We start from the raw sequence: 17,708 nt of genomic DNA, 5'->3' as shown, positions 1-17,708 counted from the left end.
AGGATTGATGTTTGTTATATGGGGTAGGGGGAGGTGAGAGAAAGTGTAGAAACGCAGGATAAATGTGTTGTTGGACGTTTGGTGTAGACTGGAATGATGTATTGCTAGAGCTCTGCCACCAGAGGGATCCCTAGTGCTCAAATGGCTTCCAGGAGGCCTCTAGTGGCCAAAGCCCAGTGCTGCACTGCCAGCCTGTCCTGTCCTTGAACATGCTATTTCTCCAACACACTGCCCCATAAGAACAAATAGTTGGCCCATGCTCCCAATAAGATTGTCCATGTTTTTAACATAGCATTAAATCTTCAAATTTTTTTTGTGGTCCCCTAACTTGTGTGTATAACCTGGATGAGGTATTAAAACCTCATGAATTCACATAACCTTCTATCGAATGGTAACATTACTTTGGTCACTATTTGCTGTTAACCTTTATAAATGTCTTATAGAATTTTTCTTCGGTTTCCCATATATCAAAGTTCTTTCATTAAGATGGAACTGTCGGCTGCAGGCACTTCATACCAGAGCGAGGCTGTAAATAAAACATCAACATTCTAACTTGGCGTGATTGAAGAAAGAAGATTTGGTGCAATTTATCCTAGGTGGGAGTGGGTTCTGAGTAAAAACTGCAGAAGCTTCTCTTTTGCAACATGACCGTGTTCATCATATTCCTTTAACTTGCTGACTCACTGAGATCACTCAGAACTTCAACTAGTGAAGGAGAGGATTGCATCCAAAGCTTTTTCTGATGCAACACATCTGCAATTACATAACCTTGACTTGAGTTCCACTTTGCAGCTTCTAGAATATGCTGTCTGCAAAGCAAAGGTCCATCTAGTTCGCCTGCTGCCATCCTGGTAGTCACATGATACAACAATAATGGAGTTGCTGACTAATCTGAGCAATCAATTTCTAAAAGACAGACATTAATACAATGCAGTATTTTACCGCTTTACACTCACCCCAACCTTTCACTAAGATTAAATGCGCCAGTTCCATTCCACCAGTGCTAAATGTAGGTTCTGCTCTCAGCTTCCTAGTTTTAATGGAATAGCAACAATCCCAAGGACATTAGCTAGAATTAAGTCCCTTTCAAGGTCCATAACAATATCGATGGCAAATATAAGGATATAAGGTTAATATGAGTGCTGTACTGTGGAAAATTATTGGCAGAATCCCCTACTTTGTGTACACACTTTTCCCACAATTAACTCTTCCTCCTGTCCTTAACCAAAGCTAAGGTGGTGTACCCATATCCTCAATGAGCTACTCTAACCTGTCCTTCTATTTGGCACTGCACCATCATTGAGCCTCTCAAGTCAACAATTAACCTTCTCAAAATTGCAGAATCTAAACCATTATTCCCAAATCCTATTTGAGAGGCTGAGGCAAGAAAGTCTGATTTAACAGCACAGCGCTATCACCATACCCTCACTCACCAACCCTTTTAACTTCCTTGTCCCACTGAGAACAAACTTGGAGCCCCTGGTTTACACACAGCATTGTACATAGGCGGAGAAAGGAGCAAGCTGACAAGCTCAAGGTAAGAGGATCTGCACAGAGCTCTGACACTTTGACCCTCAAACTTAGACTGAGCTGCCATTCAATAAAACAGGACATGTATATAGTTGTCACATTACACTTCTTCACAGTCCTGATAAGATGTTGAAATCAGCTTGGACAGAAAGGAGGCATGTTCAGTCGAGTTGTCACTTCCGCACCAAAATGTCCAAGCTTTGAAATGATCTGCCTGGGAATTTCTAAAATGCTCAAAGCCTGGTTTTCAAAGAAAGCCCCTCTTATCCCATCCTTCCCACACCCCCCAATCCATTAACCCTCACAATGCTTTTGCTTATTACTATACAATCTAACAACACAAGAGATGGCCATTTGGCCCGTCAAGACTGCACCCTTGCACACTTTGAAAGAGCTATCAAATTGGCCCCAACCATGTGCTCTTTCTGTATAACCCTGCATTTCTTTTTCATTTTTAAGTATATATCCAATACTGTTTTGAAAGTTATTTCTGAATCTACTTCCACCATTCCTCAGACAGCACTTTCCTATTTATAACAACTCAGTGTGAAACTCTGGAGTTGAGGAGTCATAATTGCAAGTTTCCACTGAGGTTTCCTCAGCACCAAAGGTCACTTTAGAACTAAGGCCACAACCCCATCCCTTAGCCCTTGTCTTCCCCTTCTGACCCGGGCCAAATGCCAAAATAATCAACAGCCTCAGTGCCAAAGTCAGACTCAAGATGGCAGGCGACAAATCACAGTGGAGTGATACAAGGGTGATAACTTTTGGGAGGGAAGGCAAAAAGAAAACAAAGGCTCCCTTTAGGTAGACTAGTTCTAACAACACCCAAGATTCGCACATGTGTGCGTGTGTGTGTATGCGCGCATGAGCATGTGGTGCATGGCAGGAGACCCCAGTTCTTGTAAATCGAATAGAAGATACACAGCCGGAACATCTCAAAAACCATAGCAACTGAAAAAAAAATTAAAATCTCTTTTATGTTTTATCAAATTATGAATATCATTTCACTCATCTACCTTTAGAGCTTGTAGATGGAATTCGGTACACATTATAGAAACCAATATTGCCAAGCAAAATGGGATTCAGCCCCACTCAGAGGAGGAGAGAGGGAGCTACCACATTGCACTATCAAGGGACTTTACCTCCTGTTCCCCACCCATCCCTTGACTCCACCCAAAGAATATAACACAAAGATGCATGCACAGTCACAATGCATCGATAATTGTAATTGCTTTATACTGAAATCCTTTGGAATGCTGCAGATGACTGGAAATTAAGATTTGGAATTTTTTAATGGAAAACATAAAAAATATTAAGTATTGATCTGTACAATGAATGTGCGTGCTGGCCAATTTCCTTTTTCAAAAAAAGACTCAAACCTGCTGCCAGTCCCTTTCATGCACTGGGTTAAATTCTTTTGTTTGACCTGACAGAATGCCTCCACCCCACGCCTTCCCAACATATCCCAATTCGTCAGAGACAAAGGCAACAGCCCCAACACGACAATAAGACTGGTCCAGAAAGAAGCTAAAGGACACACAGTCCGTCCAGCCGGGACTGAAGTTTATCCCGCCAGCCAATCCTCAAATCAGCCCGCAAAGCTCACTGACTCCGTATCTATTCGTTTCACTATGTAAATGCAGTTTTAGTGATGCAACGGAGAGACTGTGCCATAAAGGGCTAACTGGGTGGTGTCTCCGCGCTTGTTTTCTAACTGGTCCCACTCCCCATGTTGAAATAAAACATGTATGTATAAATACACACACACAAACGTGTGTATGTATAGACAAATAAAAGTAAACACGCCGGTGGGATTCGTTTGTTAAAAAAGGCACATGAAGCAACAAGAATTGCCTTAAAAAATGTAAGATTTCAGCCTCTGGATCGCTCACACTAAGAGTACGCCTCGTTTGTAAAGAACAGAACGCATAATTCCTAACGGTAGTCACTCCAGGAACCTGTAAAATCCCTATTCTCAACAACTTAAGTCGTTTTTAAAGTTGCAATTAAATAACAAAAAAAGGGGGAAACAAACATTCCCCCGCCACCCGCCCCGGATAAATAACATCGATTAAAATTCAAGACATATTTCTTTCACACATTACCTTCTTGCAACGGTGCTTTTTCCTATGCGCGCACACACAGAAAAAGCCCCACTTTAAGATTTCTATTATCTGCAGCACAGTGCACTGGAGGCTAGAAGCCAGCAACACAATGCAGTAAATATACATCCCTGACCATTTGTAGTCTTATCTAGTCCCGGCGCAAAGAATCCAAGGAGAGAACAACTGCACGATTAGAAGATGCAACAAAACAGGCATAGAAACATACCGTTATCCGAGGAATGTTCTTTTTACCCTGATATCCCGACATCATCATGTTTTTTTTTAAAGGGTATTATAATCTATCAGTTAAAAAATAAAATAAAAACTAAGCACTTTTTTTCTCTCTCTCTCCCTCTAGCTTCTTCTGCTGGAGTCTTGTAGGGATGTGATTTGCTCCTGTGCCCATACAATAGCAGCGCTGTGCGAGTGTGCTGGGCTCTGACTATAGGCTGCTCCAATGCTGCGCCTCCCTCCAGCTGCTATTGATCGCTGTCTGCAGCTCTCGCCTCGCCCAGGCTCTCTCTCTCTCTCGCTCTGTGTGTGTGTGTGTGTGTGTGTGTGTGTGCATACGCGACGCGGCACAGTTACCACCAGGCGGAGCCAAGGCTACTCCCAACATCCAGCACCTCTGGCACCCTCAATAAAGTCCCCAGAAAACAGCTCAAAGAGAAAAACAAAATGATATATATCCTCTTGGGTTTCTGATAATTAGGGATCTGACCCAATTCCAACCACCTCTTCCCTCTGACGGGGATCCAAGTTGTATTGTAATGTGCATTAAACATGTTTTTTCCATTTATGATCCTGCCTGTATCATGTTAAAAAATCAAGGTTAAAAATGAAAAAAAACCTTATAATCAGCCACATGGAGTGATTTTGTACTGTGCCATCTACAACATTTCCTCCCTGTGATAAATGCATCATCCTTTGGTATGACACTTCTCACTTCAAGCAACCACTAGATCACTTGTGGCTTGCTCAAGGCATGTTCGAGGATACGGTTTAAGTTCGGCGCATGTGGGAAAGGGAAGTCAGAGGTGTAGGGTTGCTAATTCTGGTCGAATGTATTCCTGGAGTAAACCCACCTCCAACTGTCCCTGTCCCCATCCCCACACTGCCACCATCAATGACCCGACACACCACCTTAACAACACCTCACGGAAAATGAATAGCTGATTCATTAACAGCCAAGAATCAACTAAACAGACTTGTTTTCCCCCATCTTCAATATTGTGAGAGCTGGTAAACATAAGCCATTCAAAGAAAGAAACAAAAGGCACAATGGTTTCTAGTGCCCCTATGATTTTTCTCCAGGGCTGCTCACGGCAGTGGCCTGGAGATGACTCTTCCATTCTGAGCTGTTCAAGGCCAATTCTGGAAGTTTGGCAACTCCCAAGAGGTGGCGAGCAGACTGGGATTTAGGAAGAATCGTGTGAAAAATGCACTCAAACCATGAAAAGGTTTTATTTTTGCTTTTGAGTGCCTCAAATTTCCCAATGACCGATCAGGAAACCATGCCAGATTTATTTACCTACTTATATAGACCAAGCAGATGGCCAGATCACATAAATCGGCCAAATCTGCTGTTTTGAGAGGACCAGATTATTTCTTTTTTATTCTTTCATGGGATGTGAGCATCGCTGGCAAGGCCACCATTACTTGCTCATCCTTAATCGCCCTTGAGAAGGTGGTGGTAAGCCATTGGTACACCACAGTGCTATTTCTATGCTAGCATAAAGTACTCACAGCACAAACACAGGCCAGTTGGTCTAATCAAGGGTTAAAGCTCCAAATGAACCTTCTCCCCCACCTCTCAATCCAACCTGTTATGACATGGAAGATGATGTATGTCAAGTGGACCCAACCCACAAAGGAAACTTAGGCAACTATCATAACAGTTTTGCAATTTATATTTACTACAAGATGTGTGTACTAAATTCAGAAGTAATACTTCCACCAAAACCTTTAGAGGTTTTAAAAATTAAAACTAAAATATTTATTAACAAAATATAAAAGATTTCAAGCACAGACATAAGACTACAATTACTAACTACTGTAATAACTCCTAAAATTCCTAATTGACCTGACTCCCAGTTACACTCTCTTTAAGGCAACAGTCTAGAATAGATTTCAGATTTAAAACAGGACCAGCAAGTTAACACAATGCCCACTTGACCGTGGAATTGCAAATGGCTTTCTGTAATGTCAGTTTTGTTATATAGCAGGCTCATGCACACATGGCTGAGGGCTTCATTAAGACTATTTCACATGTTCCTGTTAGATCTTACATGGCCTTCTAACACATAGCCTTTCATTCTCCTTTATATATCTTTCTCTTTTTTTAATATGCAAATTATATTATTACATGTGCCTTTGAAACTGTATCTTCTTCATAAAATAAAAACTTTCCATGTTGCTAATATATTGTTAGTAACCTTTGGGAAAAATAAACACATTCCTTAGCCTTGCTTATCTGGCTAGGTGTAAACAGACTAAAATCCCTGTGAAATCCAAATCTCTTCATTTATCTAAAAATGCAAATCCCCTTCACACCTTACATGGTAAGCCAGCATCCAAGTTTATTCATTAGCATGTCAAGCACCTAGCTTATTTTGATGATTTCAAACTTGCAGTCTGCTTGACTCCAATTATAACTAAATCACACACAGGCCCAACTACAATTACCCCCATAAATATACTTCACAATAAACCAGAAAAAATATTATGAAAATTATTATACTTTCATCACAAACTCCAGCAACATAACTTCATAGGTTGAATTATCCCCCAATCGGGGTGGTTGTGCGGGGGCAGACAGGAGCGAGCCCGAACCCGATTGGTGCCCCCTATCGGGTGCGCGCTGCCATTTTATGTGGGCAGGCCAATTAAGGCCCACCCAGCGTGATGCACACCCAGAAGCACAGTGCACTCCCTGTGCGATTGGGGGGTTCGCGCATATGCGAAAGAGTGCAAAAATCTCGCTGAGCACAGAGGTGCCTCAGAGAGATTAGTTTAAGTTATGGAAAATTTAATTAAGGTGAAAAAAAATTTTTAAGGACATGTCCCCTCATGTGAAACTGTAACATGAGCTGGGACATATCCATTAATTTTTTCAAAAATTTTTACTTAATTAATAAACCCTTCATGAAACCTCTTCCCTCCTTGGGTGAGGTTTCATGAAAAATGCGAAGGCCGCCTGGGCTCTTCGCCTGCCCCCCCAACCTTAAGGTTGGACAAGCAGCATTCTTAACTACTTTAATTACTTTCTTAATGGCCTTAATAGGCCTTTGACAGTTCGGTGGGTGCATAGCCGACTTGGCTGCGTGCCCGCCAGACTGACAATCTAAATGACACGCTGTGACGTTGGGATGCCCGCCCGATGTGACCACGCATCATTTTATGCTTCGGCGGGTGGGCCCCGACCCCCTCCCCCCACCCCCCTCCCCCCCACCCCCCCCCCCACCCCACTCACCGATGGGAAAATTCTATGCTATGTTTCTTCAAGAGCAAGTATGCTAGATACTGAAAACCAGACATAAAAACAGAAAATGTTACATACGAACATATGAACATAAAAGCAAGAATCAGGAGCAGGCCATTTGGCCCCTCGAGCCTGCTCCAATATTTAACAAGGTCATGGCTGATCTGATAGTAACCTCAAATCTGCATCCGACCTATCCCCGATAACCTATCACCCCCTTGCTCACCAAGAATCTATCCACCTTTGCCTTAAAAGTATTCGAAAACTTTGCTTCCACCGCCTTTGCATGAAGAGAGTTCCAAAGACTCACGAACCTCAGAGAAAAAATTTTGCCTCCTTATGTCCTCTTCACAACTTACTTTCTTACCTACCTTTGTGTCATCAGCAAATTTGGCAACTATCCCATCCATCCCTTCATCCAAGTCATTTATACAATTGTAAACAGTTGAGGTCCTAGCAGTGATCCCTGTGCCAACCTGAGAAAGATCCATTTATGCCTACTCTTTGCTTCCTGTTAGCCAGCCAATCTTCTGTCCATGCCAACACGTTACCTCCTATACCATGAGCTTTTATTTTCCAAAATAATCTCTGATGTGGCAATTTATCAATTGCCTTCTGGAAATCTAAGTGCAGTACACCCACCGGTTCTCATTTATTCACGACAAATGTTACTTCTTTAAAGAACTCCAGTAGGTTGATTAAATATGATTTCCCTTTCACAAAAACATGTTGACTCTGCCTGATTACCTTGAACTTATCCAAGTGCCCTGCTGTAGCTTATTTAATAATAACTTCTAACATTTTCCCTATGACAGGTGTTAAGCTAAGTGGCCTGTAGTTTCCTGCTTTCTGTCTCCCTCCCTTTTGAATAATGGAATTACATTTGCTATCTTCCAATCTAATGGGACCTTCCCCAAATCTAGGGAGCTTTGGAAAATTAAAACCAATGTATCAACTCTCTCATGAGCCGCTTCTTTTAAGACCCTAGGATGAAGACTATCAGGACCCGGGCACTTGTTAGCCCGCAGCTCCAACAATTTACTCAGTAGCACTTCTCTGATGATTGTAATTTTCCTGCATTCCTCCTTACCTTCCATTTCCTGGTTTATAGCTGCTTCTGGGATGTTATTTGTATCCTCTATAGTGAAGACTGATGCAAAATACCTGTTGAATTCATCTCCCATTTCCTGGTTTCCATTATCAATTCTCCAGACTCACTTTCTATCGGACCAACACTCATTTTGTTAACTTGTTCCTTTTAAAATATTTATAGAAACTCTCACTATCCATTTTTATATTTCTGGCTTGCTTTCTCTCGTACTCTAATTTTTCACTCCTTAATTAATTTTTTAGTCATCCTTTACTGTTCCTTATATTCTGTACAATCTTCTGGCCTTCCATTTATCTTAGCGCAATTATACACCTATTCTTTAAGTTTGATATTATCTTTAATTATTTTAGCTAACCACAGATGGTGTGTCCATCCCTTGGACTTTTTCTTTCTCATTGGAATGTTTCTGTGCATTCTGAAATATCCCCTTGAAAGTTTGCCACTGCATCTCTATTGACCTAGCCCTTAACTTAATATGCCAATTCACTTCAGCCAGCTGTTTTCATGCCCTCATAAATGTCCTTATTTAAGTTTAAAAACATAGTCTTGGGCCCACTCCTCTCTCCCTCAAACTGAATGTAAACACCAATCATGTTATGATCGCTACTACCTAGGGACACCTTCACTATGAGGCCATTAATTAATCCCATCTCATTGCACAATACCAGGCCTAGTATAGCCTGCTCTCTGGTTGGCTCAGGAACATGCTGCTCTAAGACACTATCCCGGAAATATTTTATGAACTTGTCATCTAGGCTACCTTTGCCCATCTGACTTTTACAGTTCATATGTAGATTAAAATCTCCCATGATTATTGACGTGCCTTTCCAACTAGCTCCCATTATTTCTCTCTTTATGCTCCATCATAAGATGTGGTTGCTGTACATGACTCCCACAAGTGGTTTCTTGCCTTTACAATTTCTCAACTCTACCCAAACTGTTTCCACAGCCTAGTTTCCTGAACTTAGGTCATCCCTCTCTAATGTACTATATCATCATTAACAAATGGAGTCACCTTTCCATCTTTTCCTCACTTCCTGTCCTTCCTAAATGTCCTATACCCTTTAATATTCCAGGTCTCAATCCATGTCCCGCTGCAGCCAGGTCTCTTTAATGGCTATCAAATCATAATTATTTATTTCTATGTTGGAAATGCTCAGTAGGTCTGACATCTGCAGCGAGAGAAACAACTTATATTTCAAGTCAACCAAACACTCCTGTTTTTGTCTCCATTGATGCTGCCAGACCGGCTGAGTATTTACAGCTTTTTCTGTTTTTATTCCTTTGGTTTATTCCTCCTTCATGTACATATCTAGATTCCACGTGAACACATCTATGATATCTGCCTCAACTACTCCTTTTGGTAGCGAGTTCCACAATTAATCATACTCTCCACTTGCCTGGACGAGCGCAGCTCCAACTACACTCAAGAAGCTCAACATCATCCAGGACAAAGCAGCCCACTTGATTGGAACCCCATCCACTACCTTCAACATTCATTCCCTCCACTATAGTGGCAGCAGTGTGTACTCTACACAAGATGTACTGCAGCAACTCACCAAGGCTCATTCAACAGCTCCTTCTAAACCCACGATCTCTGGCACCTAGAAGGACAAGGGCAGCAAATGCATGGGAACACCACCACCTGCAAGTTCCCCTCCAAGCCACACACCATCCTGACTTGGAAATATATCACCATTCCTTCACTGTCGCTGAGTCAAAATCCTGGAACTCCATCCCTAACAGCACTGTGGTGTACCTACACCACATGGACTGCAGTTCATGAAGGCAGCTCACCACCATCTTCTCAAGGGCAATTAGGGATGGGCAATAAATGCTGGCCTTGGCAGCAATGCCTACACCCCATAAAAGAATAAAGAAAAATTCAAACCACTCTCAGGGTAAAGAAGTCTCTTCTGAATTCCCTATTGGATTTATGAGTGACTATATTACCTTTATGAGCTCCAGGTTCTGGTCTCCGTCAAGTGGAAATACCTTCTCTAAGTCTCCCCTATCAAACCCTTTAACCCTCAACCTAGTCATTGCACAGTTTTCTCTTTTCTCAAGGAAAGAACTGCTGTCTGTTCAATATTTCCAGATAGGTAATACTCTCAGTTCAAATATCATTCTTGTAAAACTTTTATGAACCTTAACCAGTGCCTCTAAGTCCTTCTCATAGTTTGGAGACCAAAACCTTTCAATTACTCCAAGAGTAGCCAAACGATAGGGTATAGGACATTCACTGATTTTCATTTCTATTCCTGGTTTTTATTATGGTTTGTGTTGCTAGTTTTAGTGGTCTACGGGCAGAATTTAGCCGATGTCAGGCCAGCTCAGTGGGGCGGGTAGGGGTGGTGGGGAAGCCGACAACTGCCCGCGATCGAGGCCAGAAGGTGATTTCACGCTGGCGGGCCAAGTAAGGACTACCCAACGTGAAATACGCGCAGCAACGCTCAGCTCTGCCTGTGCGGGCAGTGGGGGAGGGGGAAGAGGGCAAGTAGGGCGAGCGCGAACTTCGCTTATGAGCATGCGTGTGAGCTTCAGGATCTTCCTGAGGCACAGAGCTGCCTCAGGGAGATGAAGAGTTTTTAAAAAATAATAAAGAACTTAAAAATGTAATAAAACATGTTCCCTCATGTGACTCCATAAGGTTGGACGGGCAGCGAAAAATGTAACTTAATTGATAATTTAATGGCCTTAACAGGCCTTTTAATTGTTGGCGGGCACGCTGCCGACCCTGGCGTGCAACCACCGACCAAAATATCACACGATTGCGCATTGACATCGGGACACTCGCCCGATGTCAATGCACGTCATTTTAAGCTCAAGCGTGTCGGGTGAGTGGCCACCCACTGAGCTAAAAACTTTGCCCTATGTATCTGTACTATAAGAGCTCTGTTCCTTAATTTAGATACTTTAAGGGGGTATTTAATAGAGGTGATGAGGGTTTTGCCTGCCGGCTGGAGAGCCTTGCATTGCTCCTGTGAAGAAAGGCCGATCAGGCACTTAATTGCACAACAGCAGACCTTCCCTGGGATCAAGGACCCTTACCACTGAGAGCTCCTGGCTGACCAGAGGCCAGCAGCTTTTCATTGCTCAGCAGCACCACCAGGGAGGTGGTGGCTGCTGCCAGTACTACACCCACACCCACTGGCCCAGACATAGCTGAGTGATGGCGGGAAGAGGGTCACGGGTGGGGGTCGTGAGGAAAGGTGGGTGGAGGGTCAGCAGCAAGGCAATGGGGTGGATCTCAGTGGGGCCCCCACTTCCCAATGCCGGATTCCTCAATCAGGCACTGACTGCTTTTGAATGCTGATCGCCCGTGAGCAATCCTAACAGGATTTTCATTGTTGTGCTTCCTGCATGGTGAGTCCCTGCCCACTGTTGGATGAGTATGAGCAGTGGCGGGATGAGGCAATTAAGTGGGCAATTTAGGGCCTCGGTTTGCAGCGGTGCTGGGAGGCCATCCATGGGCCTTCCCACTACTGACTTAATCTGGACAGTAGCGGGAAAGTGGTGGGCTCTCTGCCCAGCACCTTGCCTCCTTTTTAAATGCACTCGCCACGGGGCATGACATTAAATTTAGTCTTTAATTTTCAAGGAATATGACTCCTTATTCTTCCTACCAAAATATATTACTCACACATAACTCAATTGATGTTTATTTCCCAATTACATGCCCATTTATTAATGTCTTCCTGTATTTTGTCACAGTCCTCCTCTGTATTAACTGTAAAGCTCACCACAAATTTTGAAATTGTATGCCAAGTCTAAAGCATTTATATAAATAGTAAACAAAAGGGGTCACCAGCTCCAATCCTTGTGGAACACCACCATTTGTCCATAATGTATCTTTCTGCTGCTAAGATGTGCCCTATTAAGAATTCAAATTCTAATTACTGTTAGGCACACACTGTGCGATGCCAGGATTTGATTACTTTCCAGTGTATAGGTCCTCGTAAGTGATGATTGTTAATTTTTCTCAAAGCTTACAGGCAGTCTGGATCCCAGGCAGAATAGCTGCCATTGTTTTTTCTAAGTATGATACATGTATTTGAGTGAGACATTGAAGTGTGACAGAGAAGGGTGATGATCAGGAAATGCACGTTAGATATACCTTTTTGTCATATTACTAACAAACTCACATCGCATAGTTCACAATAATTTTATAATGGTTGAAGCATGATGTATTATTGCTCTGCAACAGTGTGTATGCATGTATCTTGGTGAGGCTATAAAGATTTAATCACTGCTATGCAAAACTAGGTTTGTACAGAGGTCATTAAGATACTGCAGACAACTTGACTCTGGTATTTTGTGTTCTTAGAAATTTCCTTTATCTCTTTCTCTACTTTCCTTTGAACTGTGTCACAGAAAGTGAAGTGTGACACTTGATGTGTGACAGACCAGAAATGCATGTTCGATGTTGTGGTTTAATAACATTACCAGTGACTCTTTCACAGCTTTGCTCATGGTAATGAGGGGTAGGGGTGGAGGGGGGTGGGGGGTGTTGGGTGGTTGGGGGTTGGGGGGGGGGGGGGGGGGGGGGTTGGCGGAGTGGGGGGGAACCTGGTGGGGGAGGGCGATGGTGGTGATGGTGGTATTTTAAACCAACTGCCTGGACATAAAACTGGCGATGCAGATCCATTGCCCATAATAGAAACAGTCCAATCTCCTCCTGAGCTGCAAGATGCTATGTTTCGATGTTACTAATTGAAGCATTACCCAAGTGTTACCAGTCTTAACCGGAAGTTATCAATTCGTGACAACAGGGAGTGCCAAGAATTGCTCTGATACGAACAGATCTGCTAAGACATTCTGCACAGTAAGTTGAAATTATGTTATTTTATAACAATAGTGGTGTTTATTTCATGCTAGACCATTGATCAAGGCCACTGATTTACAATGACTGAACAAGTCAAATTCTTATCTAATGGTACTCCAGGGTGTGAATTCCACAAGTCTCTCCATAGCAAAAATAACCATCCTTTAATTTAAACATATATAACTTTACCCATGTATTTATTTTTAGTCTTTACTTGTTTAAAACTACGAACACAGCCACATGATTTGCAAACTTTAGTGATTGGAGTCAGATAGCTGGGCCACAGAAATCCATGGAGCAGCATTCCAGCACAAGGATGCGCCTACATCTGTTGCTCAGCTTAATATGCTTTCTGAAGGTTTCTGAAGGAAAATATCTCATTATCGCATGCACACAAGTGTATATTTTTTTACAGCGACAGCCTCTCCCTTTCTAAAATATTCATTATGCAGTTCTACCCGAATAAACCTACTGAGGTTTGTCTACTGGCTGTTTTGAGATAATTTTGAAAAAGAACAAAATAGATTTTCTTACATAGAAAACGTAGAAAAATAGGAGCAGGAGTAGGTCATTCAGCCCCTTGAGCCTGCTCCGCCATTCAAAGGGACCATGGCTGATCCTCTATCTCAATGCCATATTCCCGCTCTCTTCCTACACCCCTTGATGCCTTTAGAGCCCAGAAATCTATTTCCTCCAGACTGACTAAGTAGCTTTCTACCACCTGGCTCGCTTAAATGCTGCTGATCCATCCTGGAAAATTATGTACATATTGCATATCTTCTGAATGCAACGTCTACCTTCACCTGTTAGAAGAAGAAGCAAAAGATACACTTTTCAGAATATAAGCAATAGGAGCAGGAGTAGGCCATAGAGCACCTTGAGCTTACTCCTCCATTCAATACATTGATCTTCTATTTCAACACACTTTCCTGCCTAATGCCATATCCCTTTATTCCTTGAGGGGTACAGCAAGCAACTAGGAAGGTGAATAGTATGTTGGCCTTTATTGGAAGGAACTTGGGAGTGGAAGAGTAAGGAAATCTGTCTCTCTGAGTCTGAAATATATTGAACAATGGAGCATCCACCACCCCTTGTAGCAGAGAATTCCAAGGATTCAGAACCAGTCGAATGAAGAAATATTCTCCTTATCTTAATCCTAAATTGCTGACCCCTTATCTGAAGTCTATGTCCTGGATTCTCCCTCTGGGGCTGGGAAACAGAAGTCAGGACAGTTTGCAAGCCAGAAACCCACCCCACTCCCCACCCCAGCCCACCAGGAGGAAAGTTTCACTCTTTGGGATTTTGAGGCACTCCCTTAACTAGCATAGAGACAGGTTCCCTGTCTAATTCAGGGTGGCATGCAGGCTCCCAATGCTGGAGGACCAATCAAAGACCATTAAACTCCAGAGAGGAGAGTGCCATTCAGTTCAATCTCTCTTCATTGGAAACCATCTCATTCTGAATAAATCAAGTGAACCTTCATTGCACCACCTCTAAGTCAAAAATACCTTCCTTCACTACAGAGATTCCTGACATGATTGCACCAAAATCCTGTATAATTGAGGCAATGCTTTCTAACTGTGGTATTCCCAAGTTCCTTTCAATAAAGGCCAACATACCATTCACCTTTCTCATTGCTTGCTGTACCTGCATGTTAACTTTCTGTGATTTGTGTACAAGGACATCCAAATCCCTCTGAACACCAGCATTTAGTAGTTTAAAATATATTCTGTTTTTCTATTCTTCCTGTCGAATAACCTCACATTTCCCTGCATTATAGCCCAACTGCTATGTTCTTGCCCAGTCACGCAGTCTGTCAGTGACACTTTGCAGCCACCGTGTCTTCCTTGCAGCTTACAAACTGACCTGTATTGTCAGCAAACATGGATACATTACACTCAGTCTCTTCAGCTAAGACATGAATATAAATTTTATGTACCTGAGGCCCATTAGTGGCACTCCATTAATAATAACCTGCCAACCTGAAAATGCCCTGTTCATTCCTAGGCTGTTGCTTTGTTCTTTAAACACACTTCAATCCATGTTAATATCGTACCAACCCCATGAACTCTTATTTTGTGTATCAACTTTTCATGTGGCACCCTGACAAATATCTTTTGAAAGCCCAAATATACTACATTCATTGGTTCCCCTATGTGTTACATCCTGAAGAAACTCTAATAGGTTTGTCACTGTTTCCCTTGCATAAACCTATGTTGGCTCTATTCATATCCTGAATTTGTTAGCACCAGGTTACCATTTCTTTCATAATGGATTCCAACATTTGCCTGATCACTGATCAGGCTAACTTGTTTATAGTTCTGTTTTTTTTTTATTCTTCCTCCTTTCTTGAATAAATCTGGAATTTTGGAAGATCACAACTAATGCATCTGCTATTTCTGCAGCCACTTCTTTAAAGACTCTAGAATGTGGACCATCAGGTGCAAGGGATTAATCAGCTTTTAGACTCATTAATTTCTCCAGTACTTTTTTTATACTAATGATAATACTATAACCTCCTCACTCTCATTATTCTCCTGATTCCCCATTATTTCTAGTATGTTTGTTGTAGGCAAAAATATCAAGTGAGAAGAAGAAAGAATAAATGTGTTATTTATGTAGCACCTTTCACAACCTCAGGACACCCCAATGTGATTCACAGCCAGTTAAGTATTTTGAAGTCTATTTCCTACTGTAGCATGGGCAAATGTGGCAGCCAACTTGCAAAATCCTGGAACCCCCTTCCTAACAGCACTGTGGGTGTACCAATACCACATGGACTGCAGTGGTTCAGGAAGGCAGCTCACCACCATATTCTCAAGGGCAACTAGGGATGGACAATAAATGCTGGCCCAGCCAGCGAAGCCCATGTCCCATGAATGAATAAAAAAAAAAGGAAGCTTCCACAAATAGCAATGAGATAAATATTAAATCTACTTTAGTGATTTTGGTTGAGATATTGATGTTGACCAGAAACCTGGAGTAGTCTGCTGCTGTTTTTTCAAGCAGTGCCTTAAAATTTCTCATGTCTATTTAAGAGGACAGGTAGGATCTTTGTATAAGATTTCAACAAAAAATTGCTATCTTTGATGGTGCAGTACTGCACTGAAGTGTCAGCCGAGTGTCTCTGGACTGAGGTTTGAACCAATGATCTTACAAATATACATCCAAGCTTTTGGGGGAGGTAAAAGCCTTCAATAAAAAGTATCATTTACTTAGTGAAAGACAAGCAATTAAAAACAATTCAATGGAGAATATCAAATATGCATCAGTTTACTTTTGTTTAATAATATTATTTTGGCTATTAAAAAATTTTAATTACAGAGAAAAAAAAGTTGATGAAAACTTTTTCAAAATATATTTTAACTGCTTCAATTGGTTAATAAACAGAGAGTGCGAGTGGTGTTGACGCATTTAGTCAGCTTTTTCTTTTGTGATGTGTGACGTATGGGCTTTCCATTTTAGAATGTGACACAGCAAGTGGGATTACCATGTACAAAAAATGTATGGTATACACAATGTTTTAAGTGAGAGTGTGAGAGAAAGTGAAAGAGACGGAGAAAGAATGAGAGAGAGTGAGATAGAGACAATAAAAGAGAGAGAAAACAGATAGAGACAAAGACAGAGATGCCTATTATATTGTAACTCTCAGATTACTAGCTTTTGGCTAATCCAAATGTTAACTTGGATAGGTAAGGGGCAGAACTCAAATTCTGACTTGTTTCCTGATGGAAAAGAAAAATATTTATTGACAATTTGAAGAAACTACTCAATAATTGACTCAAACATAAATGAAAACAAAGTTTCAGAACACTTCTGGACAGCTAATTCAGATTGGAATTATGCAGTTCAAACAGAACAGGGTGTCAGTCCTGCATCTACCCAACATGCAAAATAACTCCCATGAAACACATTAGAATTTCGAGCCAGATGCAAAACACATTGCCCGAAGATGGGTGTTTTGCCATCTTCTTCCAGTGGTAATTAAATATGCATTTCAGAAGTTCTCTTTAAAGGCGGAGTGTTGAACAACTCTTAGCACATATTTCCTGCTGTTTCCCTAGTTTTCTGCCATGAGTATAATAGTTTTTAAAAATATTTTTAAAGCGACCTCTTTAATGAAGTTGTGATTCCCCAGTTCACTTCCTATGAACTTTATCAAGCATTACGTTTTTGAATTAAGAAGCTATTTAATCTGACTGGGTGATGGCAGGGGTTTGAACCATGTCCTAGATAGAAGGTATGGGTGCGCATTATACAAAAAGCCATATCTGAGACAAAGTTTCACTATGAGTTCATATGCAATGATTATCAGGAGCAGGATATGGGACTATGAGCACCATCACAGCCAAGTTTGATCCTGCCCTCCTCCTCTTCCATCGACACATGTAATTTCCACTGCTGGCTGTGCACCCACTCTTCTTTCCTCTCCTAACTATGTTTGTCCCAGCAAGGGGTAAAAATAGCTCAATATAATCTTAGCATTTCCTCGTTGTAAGGAATGATATCCACCTAGGTGCGCATATGCTCGTATTTGTGGGAGTGCATCATTCATCACTCCTGGAATGTTAATACAGGTTAAAGGTTTGGATAACCTGAAGCTGTGATGCTCTGGGAGATGTTGCAGCAGCATCCTAATGCCCATAGCATCCA

General features: G+C 41.8%; 1 protein-coding gene across 3 annotated transcripts in view; it reads right to left on the bottom strand.

The window, feature by feature from the left end:
- LOC121280820 (dihydropyrimidinase-related protein 3-like) overlaps positions 1-17,708 on the bottom strand; it is a 197,200-nt gene that overhangs the window by 121,601 nt on the left and 57,891 nt on the right. Inside the window, exon 1 of one of the 3 annotated variants that reach the window (XM_041193085.1) lies at positions 3,865-4,135. The exons of the other annotated variants lie outside the window; for them this stretch is intronic. Within the exon in view, the coding sequence (XP_041049019.1) occupies positions 3,865-3,912 (48 nt within the window). The 5' untranslated portion in view covers positions 3,913-4,135. Of the gene's footprint in view, positions 1-3,864; positions 4,136-17,708 lie in introns of those variants that run through there. 3 annotated transcript variants of the gene reach the window in all.

Source organism: Carcharodon carcharias, chromosome 8 (genome assembly GCF_017639515.1).
Source record: "Carcharodon carcharias isolate sCarCar2 chromosome 8, sCarCar2.pri, whole genome shotgun sequence".
Classification (NCBI taxonomy): domain Eukaryota; kingdom Metazoa; phylum Chordata; class Chondrichthyes; order Lamniformes; family Lamnidae; genus Carcharodon; species Carcharodon carcharias.
This window is presented reverse-complemented; position numbering and strand designations above follow the sequence as displayed.